The sequence below is a fragment of the Arvicola amphibius genome, chromosome 5, assembly GCF_903992535.2.
Source record: "Arvicola amphibius chromosome 5, mArvAmp1.2, whole genome shotgun sequence".
NCBI classification, from domain to species: domain Eukaryota; kingdom Metazoa; phylum Chordata; class Mammalia; order Rodentia; family Cricetidae; genus Arvicola; species Arvicola amphibius.
In genome coordinates, this window is record NC_052051.1 from 64,751,972 (window position 1) to 64,765,318 (window position 13,347).

At 36.8% G+C, this 13,347-nt stretch overlaps 1 protein-coding gene and 1 pseudogene across 1 annotated transcript in view; one reads left to right on the plus strand and one right to left on the minus strand.

Moving 5' to 3' along the window:
* Ano3 (anoctamin 3) overlaps positions 1-13,347 on the plus strand; it is a 306,732-nt gene that overhangs the window by 150,841 nt on the left and 142,544 nt on the right. The window contains exon 5 of the mRNA XM_038330758.1: positions 1,489-1,607. Within this exon, the coding sequence (XP_038186686.1) occupies positions 1,489-1,607 (119 nt within the window). The remainder of the gene's footprint in view (positions 1-1,488; positions 1,608-13,347) is intronic.
* Positions 467-1,393, minus strand: LOC119814265 (annotated as a pseudogene).

Here is a 13,347-nt window from a genome sequence, read left to right on the forward strand (position 1 = left end):
AAATAATATTAATCCACTATAATTATATAATTATGCATTCTCAGATGTTATAGTAGTCCTAAATAAACTATAACTACACATAAATAGAAAAGTTTCAAATTAGGGAAACAGACTGGTTTCTCACACATTCAAAATTCCAAGAAGACCCTCATCATTTCCAGGTGTCCTTCCTGTACCTTTAGTTAAATATACTAAAACAATGAGATGAAATGACATTATAAGAAATAATGTCAGTTGAAATAAGCTAGTTATAAAATTATAATAGCAGTACTGGCTGTAAAATTTATTTTTTATCATAAATAACTACTTAGACTGTAAAATGAAAGATATATCCTTTTAAGAAATTCCAAATACCATTTATCTTACTTGAGTGGGGGTGGGGAGTGTTTGACCTCATAGCCCACTTCTCAAAACTGGAGAAGAAACATATTCACATATCTTGAGGTAAATCTCATTATATCCACACTCATTTCTTACCCCTGTTGAGACTGTCACTTCCCAGAGTACAGCATTCATCCCGTAGATTCTGCACTAGGTTGACAGCAACAACGTGTTGTTCTGTGTCATGGCAATCCTCTTAGAGAGGTTTTGGGTGGCCCAGATGGTTCTGAGCTTGATATAGCCAGGATTCTTCTTTGATGCTTCATGGAGCATCTTGGCAGCGTCAACCTCCTGCTTAGCCTGCACTATCTTCTCTTGCTGCTCCTACTTTGCATTTTACACCAAAAATAGAGTCCACTGAGATTCCCTCTGTGCTACTTGCTTGGCTTCTATAGCAACTGGATATTCATGGCTAAAGCTCAGATCTGTGATAACTACGTCATCCAGGACAAGGCTGAAGTCCTTGGTGGGCTCTGTCAGCTCTTTTTGGATCAAGGGTGACACCTGAGCCTTCTGGATAATCAGCAGTGAAGCAGTACACCTTACCACCACATTCTTGAGCATCATGTTGACAATGGACAGCAGCACTCACTCCTAGTAGTCTAACCTAGATGTTGGTAAATGCAGAAGAGCTCCTCGGCTCTGGGTCAAAAACCACACCCAGGGAAATGTTCACCATCAGCAGGGGTTTTGAGCCTGTAGTGGAGGAAATTCTTTAGGGTCTGGCCCAAATGTCATAAATGGTAGGGTACTGGAACCAGGAGACTATTGAGTGAAGGCTTTTTTCTGGGATTGTATCTTGCTACATGTAGCCAATCTGATTAAAGAAGATGGTTCTGTGATCATCTCCCAAAGTGAAAAAGGATTCATGAACACCATATACCATAGCCCCCAGTAGCAACTGTCAATACCCGAGGCCTCAGGTTTTGGGCCATGTCTTACCCTCCTGAAGTCTGTTGCACCAGAGATCAGGAGAGACTATTCTATGAATGTGAACTTCAAGGACCATCATACTTGTCAAAAAACCCACAGATTTTAAGTGAATTAAATTAATTGAATGAAATGAGTACACAAAAATGGGGATAACTGTCTATCTCTCTCTTTTAGCTCTGGGAAAAGATAAGGATTACATGGATGAATCTGAACATGCCAACTATGATCGATCTCGTCTCCTTAATGACTTTGTGATCAAAGATAAGCCTGAATCCAAGACAAAGTTATCTAAGGTACTTCAAACTGAGATTTTAATGTGTAATTTGTGCAACGAAAATTTCAAAATATTTGAACATTAGTCTGTATGATTGGATTTGTGCTGAAAAATCTAAAAGTACATGTATGTTAATATGTATCTTAAAGGACTCAAGCATGAAAAGCTACTTATTGACATAATTACTTGTATTACTAAGCAGCTATTTTACTATTAACAGATCCAAAATTACACCTTTATTTTTTAAATTTATTCTTAATTTTAAACATATTTCATCTTTAATTAAAATATAATTACAGTTTTCTCTTCATCCCCAAAACTCCCCCATGTCACCTCATTTCTTCTCTAATTTATGACCTTCTTTTTAAATTATTCTTCTTAAACACACAAAGATATGTACACACATATAATGAATAAGTATATAAACACAGCTGTCTGAGTCTATTTAGTGTTGCTTATATGTATAAGTTTATAAGGTTGACCACTTCGCATTGGATAACCAAAGGCTCTCATCCTTCAGAAAACTGGTTATTTCCTCTCATAATTGTCATTAATTGAATATAGTCTTTATCTAGGGGTGGGGTCCTGTGAGATTTACTCCATTTGCATTAGCATACCAAATAGTGTTTCTTTTTTCAAGTCTAGCTTAGGCAAATCATACAGTTCAGGTATCATGGATGTAGCTGCTCCTCATAAAGAGGAAGATACAATCTTACAGCAGATTTTCTGGTCCCTGATTTTTACAGTTGTGCTGTGTCCCCTTTTATGGTGTTCCCTGTGCCTTAAGTATATATCAATCTGATCTGTGAACCCCAGAATTAGTTGTTCTCTACACTTTGATCATCTGTGACTTTTGTAATGGTCTCTGTCTGCTAAAGAAAGAGTTTTGATAAAGGATGTGAGCTACACTTAGATATCTGTATAAGGGTAAGAATTTGGAATGAAGCTAGAAATGATGGTGGCTTTTAAATACTGCTGTAGTATACTCTCTTCTGAGATCTACTATTGAATATATGAATGGGACATTATGCGATACTTCAATGCCTGTATGTATTTTAATGATAGCATAGTAATTTGAATGACACCATGAACATTTACCATTTATTTATAGGAAAAGCCTTCAAAATTATTTCTTATAATTATTATGAAATATCTAATACATTGTTATTAACTGCAGTTAGCCTACAGTGCAATAGAAAGCTGCATATAAGTCCCCTATTAAATTGTGGCACTGTACATGTCAAACATAACTATTTAAACACCAAATATAATGAAGCTGTTCATAACTCTTTTTTGGATATTAGTTCTTCATTTTTTGTTTTTCACATTGAAGCTAGCGTATGAACATAGTTTTATAGTATAAAACTTAATATGATTTGAATTCTGGTTCCACTCTATTAGATGATCTGAACATATTAATTATACATAATGACCTTCTTCTTCTTCTTCTTCTTCTTCTTCTTCTTCTTCTTCTTCTTCTTCCTCTTCCTCTTCCTCTTCCTCTTCCTCTTCTTCTTCTTCTTCTTCTTCTTCTTCTTCTTCTTCTTCTTCTTCTCCTTCTTCTTCTTCTTCTTCTTTTGTTTGGAGAGCAAAGGGTTTATTTCACTTTACATGTCAGGATCACAGTCTATCATGAAGGGAAGACAAGGCAGGAACCTGGGAGTGGGAACTGGTACAGAGACCATGGATGAGTGATTCTTACTGGCTTACTTCCCATGGCTTGCTCAGCCTTTTATTATACAACTCAGAGTCCCCTGCCTTGGAGTAGCATCATCCACAGTGAGCTGGGCCCACCCATGTTAGTCATTAATCAAGAAAATGTAACACAAACTTGCCTACAGGCCAATCTGAGAGAGGGATTTTCCTTAATTGATGTTCCTCTTTCTCGATGACTTTAGTTTGTGGAAGGATGAAAAAAAACCAAGCAGGACATCATTATAGATAGAGTTCCTAGACATCATAAAACTACAGATAACTAGGACCAGGAACTGGAAAGAACTAAAATTTGGGGTGTAGACAGCTAAAGTACTAATCCAGCCATATTCTTGTTTGTTTTCCAAAAGGGTATTTTCTACTGTTAGTCTTTGGATTGATTATCCATGTTGATCAAATATTGGTTTGGATATTAAGGGAGAAAGAAAATCATGTAAACAATCTTCTATATGAAGTGATTTTAAAGTCATTTATGTAATGCTTTGATCTAGAACTTAAGCTTTGCTCTCAGAGTTTCCTCTACCCTGCTCTTCTGTCTGGGCCCCCTGTGGGTTGGATGGTGCCTGCCCACAAAGCTGAGGATGGGCTTCTCTGTTCAGTCTACTGACCTCCATGCTAATCTCCTCCAGAAGCACTCTGCCAGTCACAGCCATTGGTAATGCTCTGCCAGCACTGTGGGCAGCCCTATCTAGCCAAAGGGATACACGAAACTCACCAACCCAGAGCTGGAAACTCCAGTATGAAAACAAGGACAGAACAGCACAGTGACGAAAACAGTTACATCCAAGTTGCTACTAGGTTCAGGGGCTAGAATGTTAAGTAGGCCAGGCCTGAGATCCCCGTCTTTAATCCCACCATTTGGGAGATCAGGCTGTGGGCGTTGATTCATACTACATGACCTTATTCTTCTTATCTGTAAGTTTGAACACACTGCCTGATTGACATAAAACATGAGATGACTTTGTGAAAATGTCTAGGGCATACCAAAGACTATGTACTATCCAGAATTTTATAGCAACTTGAAGGGTTGAGAATGCAGCATTGAAATAATACTTTACAAACAAACAAATTAATAAAATACATTTCAGTTTTAAAACTCTTTAGTTCATTGGTTCTACCATTCCTCAAATTCAATGCTTTTGCAGACTTTTCAAGGCATCAGAATGAGACATTCCCAAACCAAATGTTGATGGTTGTTTTCATCATAGTAACTACAACAGATTTGTATCTCCTCCTTGATGCTAAGACAAATACTAGCTCAGAACAAGTTCATCTGCCCCCTTTGATTATTTTCTTTATTGTAGTTGCAACTGATTTACATCTCCTTGTTTTTACGAATTCTAATAGTTCTTAATAAATACCCAGAGTCAGATATTAGTGGGTGAAAGCTGAGAGACCAGACAAGCAGAGCAGCCAGTCACCAGAAAGACTTTTACCTCTACCAATGCTCAGACCAAAGGGGTGATCCTGTCTTTACCTTGCCTCCTCAAACTGCATCCTCTGAATGAATCTCCAGACTGCACTAAGCTTCTGTCTCCTCTTACCTGTATTCCTCCCTCGACCCAACCACATCACTCCTGTCTCTACCTCACTCGTGCTGGGATTAAAGCTTTGGGAACTCAAGTGATGGGATCACCTTTGTGTGAACTCCTCTTTTAGACTGGATCAATTTTGAATAGATCAGGGTGGCCTTGACCTAACAGAGATCTGTCTGCTTCTTTCTCCTGAGTCTTAGGATTAAGGGTGTGTGCCACCACTGCTTGGCCTATAGTGACTTATCTCTGCACTCTGATCTTCAGGCAAGCTTAATTTCTTAATATACAAAAAAATATCACTACTTTTTCCCTTTTTTTCTCTAAAATGAAAAAGAAGGCTATAACTAATATATGAAAAACTATATGTAAAAAGTACAATATGTATATACAATATATACAGGCAATATAACATTAACAATGTCTAGTCTGTTTGCATTTGACACATTTAGAGAAAATACTCCATTATCTATCCTATCTTGGTGAGTCCAAAGTCTTGTACCTAATTTACTTTCTATTATAATTTGCATTGCCATCCAACACTATTGTTTGATGTCTTTCAACCTTATATACTTTACATCATTTTAGTGAGTTTCTTTTCTGTATCTGGTAATCAAGGAAAGCTATAACTGTAACTATCTAGTCTTCAACTCACTCTGACCTGAGAAGGAAATAATATTAACTGAGTAAGCTGGTAGTGTGAAAAAGCAACTTCCAAAAAATGTAAGAAATAACAACAAAACAAAACAGAAAAACAAACAACAAAACCTGGCTGCCTGGATAGTCACCCAAGGTTCCTCTGCAACATTGGAACATTCATCTTCAGCCCACAGGCCTAAAATAACTGACAGACTTTTCTGTGAAGTAGGAATTTTGAAAAACTATCCCACTTGATAAGATTTAGTAGTCGTTCTCTTTTGTGTCCTGCTTGTCCAATTTGGACAGCATACTGTTAGCAATCAAGGTAAAAGCACTTTCTTGGCCAATGGCCTACTTTGGCCACAAAGAAAGTAAACTCCATGTGGAGTTTGTTTGATGCTCATTATCTTCTCTGAAGTATCTTGCTGATACCAGGATCAGAAAAGTCTTGTTATCATAAAAAGAACCTACGCTATTAAAACATCTTAAATGTGTCACATTGGGTGCCAGATATTGCATGATTTTTAATTGTTCTTAATAAAAACCAAGAGTCAGATATTAGGGGGTAAAAGGTGATTTATCAGAGAATCAGTGGCCAGTTATTAGAGACATTGTACATCTACCAATGCTCAGAACAAAGGGTGAGCCAGTCCTTACACTGGCTCCTCAGAGACTGAGCTCTGCACTCTTAATATTCACACAATATCTTATTAAATACTTATTAAAACACAAACAAAATATCACTGTATCTCCTCCCTGATGCTAAGATAAATACTGTCTCAGAACAAGGTCAACCTCCTTTTGTTAAAGTGGGGTGGCTTCTAGATGAGATGAGGAGGAATGAAGGAAAGGAAGGAAAGAGGAAAGGGAAGAGAGAAAGAAAGGGAAGGGAAGAAAGGAATCTGAATATTTACTTAATCCAAGAAATTATTTAAGTTTCAATAGCTCCTGAATAGGTATTACTCATGTCCTTAAGCATTATTTTCTTTATGATGTTTAGTTTGTTTAGATTAAATTAAATTTCTTTTTATTAGTCACTACTAAAGCACTTATAAAGAAGTATAGCAGAATTTAAATATAACCACTATATTGGGAATGAGAACAAACTTTAATAAATATATTCCAAGTTTATTACTTTTGCAAAATTTCTTCATTAATATTTCTATGGGATTTTTTAACATTTTCTTTAATTGGTTGACCAAGTATGATTTCTTTACTGTATGACTCAAGTATTTCATTTTATCAGATAAAGGTTATTGGAAGTGAATTGAGAAGAGCTATCAGAGAAATCCGGTGTTCTTCAATAAGTTTTTGTCATCCACTGAAGACAGAGTATACATTGAGTAATTAGAAAAATGATTTTAAATTCAATCTGTATTTTCTGCCTTTCTATGATTTACCACATGACTAACAGTTAAATCATCACTTAATTTGCTCACAGTAGTCATAGTCTAAGTACCATTTTTATTTGGTTTGAACCTTAGACTGAGACAGTTAAAATAATTAGTAAAACTGGAGTAAATTTCTTTGAGTGTCAGGCAAGATAGTAGAATAAATTCAATAAAAGAAATACATAAAATAAAAAGTTTAGTCAATGAAATATTATTAAAATGTGCTACTGAATTTATGTGATTGCCCACTTCCAATTCTTACTCTACTATGAGGACCACCTCCAGTGGATTAGGTGACTCACATCTTCACATCTTCAGATAACAAAGGATATACACTTTGTCCATTGCATAGGTGAGAGTGCAGCACAAATTCTTTTTATAAAAGATTTCAATTGCATAAAAAGTAATGCAGAAGATTTTTAAAGGATATAATAATTTGCCTAGAAGATTTTATATGTGTGTGTGTGTGTGTGTGTGTGTGTGTGTATACACATATGTGATCTCAAAACATAAATAAATGACCTAAATTTGCTTTATTTGCACTATTATCTGGGTGCTATGTTTTACAAATCGGCTGTTTTCCTTCTCACATTACTCCTAAATGATAACTCATGTATATAAACTATGCATGATGTCTTCTAGCTGTAATTTAAGGATCCTGGAGCCTGGGTTAGAAAAACTGTTAAAAGATTGAAGTCAGACCATTCTTCAGTGTAGGCACCAGGTTACATAAGCCCACACTGCAACATTGCAAGGTAAAAAAGAAACAAAGAAAGAATATGTGATATAGATATGGAAATAGATAGATGAGAGAGAGATGACAGATAGATAGATAATAGATAGGTAGATAGATAGATAGATAGATAGATGATAGATAGATAGATGAGAGAGAGAGAGAGAGAGAGAGAGAGAGAGAGAGAGAGACAGACAGAGAGATGGACACAGATTTTAAGTTGGATTTATATAACTGCCAGTCTTCATTTGTGATCTAAATGTAGCACAAATTAACATATGCATGTGCATATATAGGTATTATATAAATATCTCTGCCTCTCATCAATTTAGATAATTGTTCTGGTTGCACTTTGCATAATATACAAAATAAATGAGGTGCAAAGGAAGTGTTTGGGATAAAAGCAAACACAATTATAAAGAGTCAGCAGTAAGGAGCATTAATTAGAAGCGATGACTCATACAAACTACATAGTAAGTAAAGACAAGTATTAGATAATAGAAAACAAATAGAATTTTATAACAAATTAGTCATCAACCATAAACTAGGGTCAGAAGGATTTATTCTAAATTCTCTCAAGTGCTATTGTATAACACAACTCTATTGAGTTTTTCACATATAAAAACTAACAAAGACTTTTTTAAGGTATATTTAAAATTTATTAACACTCTTGCCAAGCACATCAACATATACATTCCCAGAAATATATTTTCATTTCCATTCTACAGCACACAAAGTTTCTGCAAGTAAAATTCCTCAATACTATTTTTCACAATGAAATAAGGTTTTACTTTGAATTGCCTCACACCCAGCCCTTTCCCAAATATGGTTACGAGAAAAATTTTTTCCAGTTTATTTAATTTTATTAAAAATTGCCATCTCCTCCCCTCCTCCTCCCCCTTCCCTCCCCTCCCCTCCACCCATACCCCCACTCCCTCCCTCTCCAGGCCAAAGAGCCATCAGGGTTCTCTACACTATGTTGAGTCTAAGGTCCTCCCAACTCCCTCCAGGTCCAGGAAGGTGAGCAACCAAACTGACAAGGCTCACACAGAGCCCGTACATGTCGTAGAGACCAAGCCCATCGCCATTGTCCTTGGCTCCTCGGTCAGCCTCCACCATCAGCCACTTTCAGAGAGTCCGATTTGGTCGCATGTTCCATCAGTCCCATTCCAAGTGGACTTGGTGGTCTCCCATTAGTTCTGTCCTGCCGTCTCAGTGGGTGAACGCATCCCTCATGGCTCTGACTTTCTTTCTCATGATCTCTCTCCTTCTGCTCCTCATCAGAACTTTGGGAGCTCAGTCTGGTGCTCCAATGTGGGGCTCTGTCTCTATCTCCATCCATCGCCAGGTGAAGGTTAAGGCTCAGTGAGCCCGTCCATGCTGTAGAGTTCACATTCATTGCCGTTGTCCTTGGTTTCTCAGTCCTCCTCCACCGTCAGCCACATTCAGAGAGCCCGGTTTGGTCCCCTGTTCACTACTCTTAGAAAAGATTCTGACTAGTGGCATTATTGTATAAATGGATTTTTTTCTCATTTTTTTATTAAAATTTCAATCTCCTCCCCTCCTCCTCCCCCTTCCCTCCCCTCCCTTCCACCCATACTCCCACTCCCTCCCTCTCCAAGCCAAAGAGCCATCAGGGTTCCCTTCACTATGTTAAGTCCAAGGTCCTCCCAGCTCCCCCTAAATCCAGGAAGGTGAGCAACCAAACTTACAAGGCTCACAGTGAGCCCGTCCATGCTGTAGAGTTCAAGCTCATCGCTGTTGTCCTTGTGATTTTTTTTATCTATTTAAAATTTTATTTTCTAGCCATGGTGCAACATTTCTAGAGTGGTCTTTAGTACAAATGGTAAATATTTTGTTTTCATCCCTGCTTTTCTAATTTAACATGGTTATTGAATGTCTAAGTCCCCATAGGCTCTACTTGAAAATTTACTTGGTCCCCAGTTGGTAGAACTGTTTGGAAATAGTTTTGGAGGAGGTATGCCTCCTGCTGGCAGGTTTTGAGGTTTCAAAAGACTCATGTCATTTCAAGCTAGCACTCTGATTCCTGTTTGTGGGTCAGGGAATGTGAGCCCTCAGTTTGTGCTCTGCTATGCCTGCCATCCTGCTGTTCTACTCCCGATTGTATGATAATAAACTCCTCTCCCTTTGGAACAGCAAGTCCCAAATAAAACCTTCCTTCTATAAGTTTCCTTGGCCCTTTTTTTTTTCTCATTTTTTTTTATTAAAGATTTCCATCTCCTCCCTTCCTCCTCCCCCTTCCCTCCCCTCCCTTCCACCCATACCCCCACTCACCCCTCTCCAAGACAAAGAGCCATCAGGGTTCCCTTCACTATGTTAAGTCTAAGGTCCTCCCAGCTCCCCCTAAGTCCAGGAAGGTGAGCAACCAAACTGACAAGGCTCACAGTGAGCCCGTCCATGCTGTAGAGTTCATGTTCATTGCCGTTGTCCTTGGTTTCTCAGTCCTCCTCCACCGTCAGTAACAATAGAAATTTAGCTAATATATTTAATAAAATTAAGTAACTTATAAATAATTGTTTGGTTTTAAGAGCCATCTTCAGAACAAGGAATTGTATTTTAAACTCTTTTGGAGATTAAACTTTTACAATTTGGCTTCTGATATGATAAGGTGATAGTGCCCTTTATCAAAAGGCAAAGTTTATTGAATTGGCATTATGGCTTTTTTGAATCATAAAACTTTAACAAGAAAGATTTGATGCCAAATCTAAGTTTTAGGTTCAAATAAAGTTTAAATTTATGTTCTATCTCTTGGGATCCTGCCTCCTACATACCAGAGCTAGGCTTAAATAGGTTAAAAGAGCACCCATACCAGAGACTAATGATTATAGTTGTACTAGCTTAAATAAAGAAGTCAGAAACATGACATCAACATTAAGATGATTAAATGAGCAAACTCTACTGCCATTTAAAGAACTCACAGATAGGAATGTCTATGCCCATAACCATGAAAAATATTTGGGAGTGAATTTTTTTTTCTTAGCGTGAGATAATAGAGACAATCTCCAATACTTAATGGCAAAATGGTGACTTATAACAGCAATGAACATAAAATTAATTTTTCTTCAGAAATGGGAAGACCCGAAAAAATGTGTCTGATTTCCCCTAAATATTCAAAATATTCCTAATTACTTGGAGTCTAGGTATAGACTTAACGTAAATCACTCTATATTTAAGAAAATGCTTAAACTCATTGAAATGATTCTGCTTTTCAATATTTTATTTGTGAAAGTGTTGGGCAAGAGAGACGGTTCAGCAATAAGCATGGTTTCTCCTCTTTTTACATTATGTGAAGTTTTTCATGTAATTTATGTTGATGAAATTCTCTTCTTACCAAACTCTTTCTAAACACTTCCAACCTCCCTACCCACATAACTTTATGACCCCCATTTTTCTTTCACAAAGATAAAAACACAAAAATTTAAAACAAAACCAAGACAAAAATTCCAAAACAAAACCAAAAGCCCACAAAACAAATGAACAACAAACAAGGAGTAGATTTTGCATTGCCTAACTAGTCCTGGGCCTACGTGGGGGTGTTGATAACAAATACTGTGACACTCTGTTGAAGACAACTGAATTTTCCCTTTGGAAGCAAGAATTAATTTCAAGTTGCTTCTTGATTATGCATGGGACTTTGTGTACATGAACTTCTCTTAGTGTTGAGACCTTCACTGGCTTGAACCTCTACAGGCCTTGTGTGTGCTGTCACCAGTTTTATGAGATTGCATGTGTATCAGTTCTAATGCATCTGGAAGACATGGGTTTCTTGGAGTCATCCATCCCCTCCAGCTGTTACAACTTTTGCCTTACAACCCTTCCTTTTCATATATCCAAGGTTCTCAAAGGGGGGGGGGGTGAAGAAGATATCTCCTTATCTCATTTAGAGCTAAGTGTTCCACTCTGCACACTGCCCAGTTGTGGGTCTCTGTGTTAACTTCCATTTACTGAAAGAAGTTTCCATTATGAGCACTGTCTTGGGCACTGATCTAACCCAGTACTATTGCCACAGATGTGTGGCTAAGAAGCTTTAGGAGACAATTTAGTAGGAAAAACAAACAAATAGAAATCAAACAAAAAGTCTCATCAATAGTTAAATGGAAGGAATTAATTTGATGGCAGGAAAGAAAAATTCTAAAGAAAATGAGAAGAACTGCTTTTTGTAATAACTTGGGGAAAGATTTTCTTTTCCTGGTTTATTAGTGTAAAGAATACTGTAAATAAATATTGACAATAAGATCTCACAGAACAAGAATTCTTCTTTCCTTCAAGTAGCCAAGCCTTGTGTAGCAGCCAAGGTTTCTATGAGAAGGCAGTAGTCAAAGAACATCTACACTTGGGATAGGTGAGAAGAATCAAGTACATGTAGTAGAAGACATGGTTTCCTGTCAAGCACACTAATGAAGAACTTGTTCTTGACTCAACACTGGGGATGAAGAAATTGACTAATGAATTTCCAACTATAATCCTGAACTATGAGTATATTTTCCTAAATATGGCATCTCCTTTGAAAGGATGTTGAATATCAAATCAGACAGTACAGGCTTTATAGACAGGAAACTCTTGGCATGAATATTTTAGTAGTTCATTAAAATTGGATTACATGGAGATTCAGTTTGACTAGATCAAGTGCCATGGGCAGATGGTGCTCATTGTTACTCAACTAATAATATGGGTAATTTTCTGCAAGTGTGGATACACTGATCACTTTATAGATGTGGCAAGAAAAATGCAGCTTCTTTAAATTTCTAAACTTCCTTTCATGTGGACACTGCTAAAACTTTCATTTTCACAAATACACTTAGATTATAAATTGCATACAGGGCTTAATTTTCTGAATTACTGCTGTCACAGAACTGCTGTACAGTGCTCATGATACTAGTGACAGTACAGTATTTCCAGAATTGTAACAATGTGTGATTTCCAATACAAGCTGAGTAAACACTTGGCTACATGTTGTTTCTTCTTTCCTTCCTTCCTCCCTTTCTTCCTTCCTTAGTTCGTTCCTTCCTTCTTCCCTACCTTATTTTCTTCTTTCTTTTTCCTTTCTCTTGTTCTTTCCTTCCTTCTTTTTTATTTACTTATTCACTAATGGAAAAAATATTCCTCTTTGGCTGTGGACGTTTTCTACCATTGTACTGTATATACCTAACTCTCATTTCCTATTTTGTCTTAAGACACTGTCTTACTAACTTGTCAAGGCTAGTCTTCAACACACCCTTTATTCTAGGAAGGCCTTACCTCTTTGATTGTCCTGCATCAGTTTTCCAGGTATCAAAAGTGTAAGCTCACTCTATCTGCCCTGGCTATAAAGATGCTTTAATTGACAACATTATGCTGGACATAAAATGAAGAAAATAGCCTTTGACCCTGTAATAAAAGGTAGGTTTACTAGTTTAGACATTAAACACAGTATTGTTAAAATTAGTACGGAGTGACAGAAATGAATTTAAGATAAAGTGGCACACTAGAATATACATGTCAGGTCAATGGCTCTATTGTTAATCTTCAACTATATAAAATATAAATGTAAACAGAAAAATATCTGCAAAGAAATTTAATATTGACATTTAAATTTATGAGTGGTACTGGTAATGACAGAAATGCAAAGATGATCAATGGATTTTAATTAAATTAGGAAATGGCTTAAAGCATGACAAAGTCAGCCCTGAGCTCCATACCAAAATATGCCAGTTTTATTCATGGTTAAGAAGTGTGTTTATTGAGCCAAAT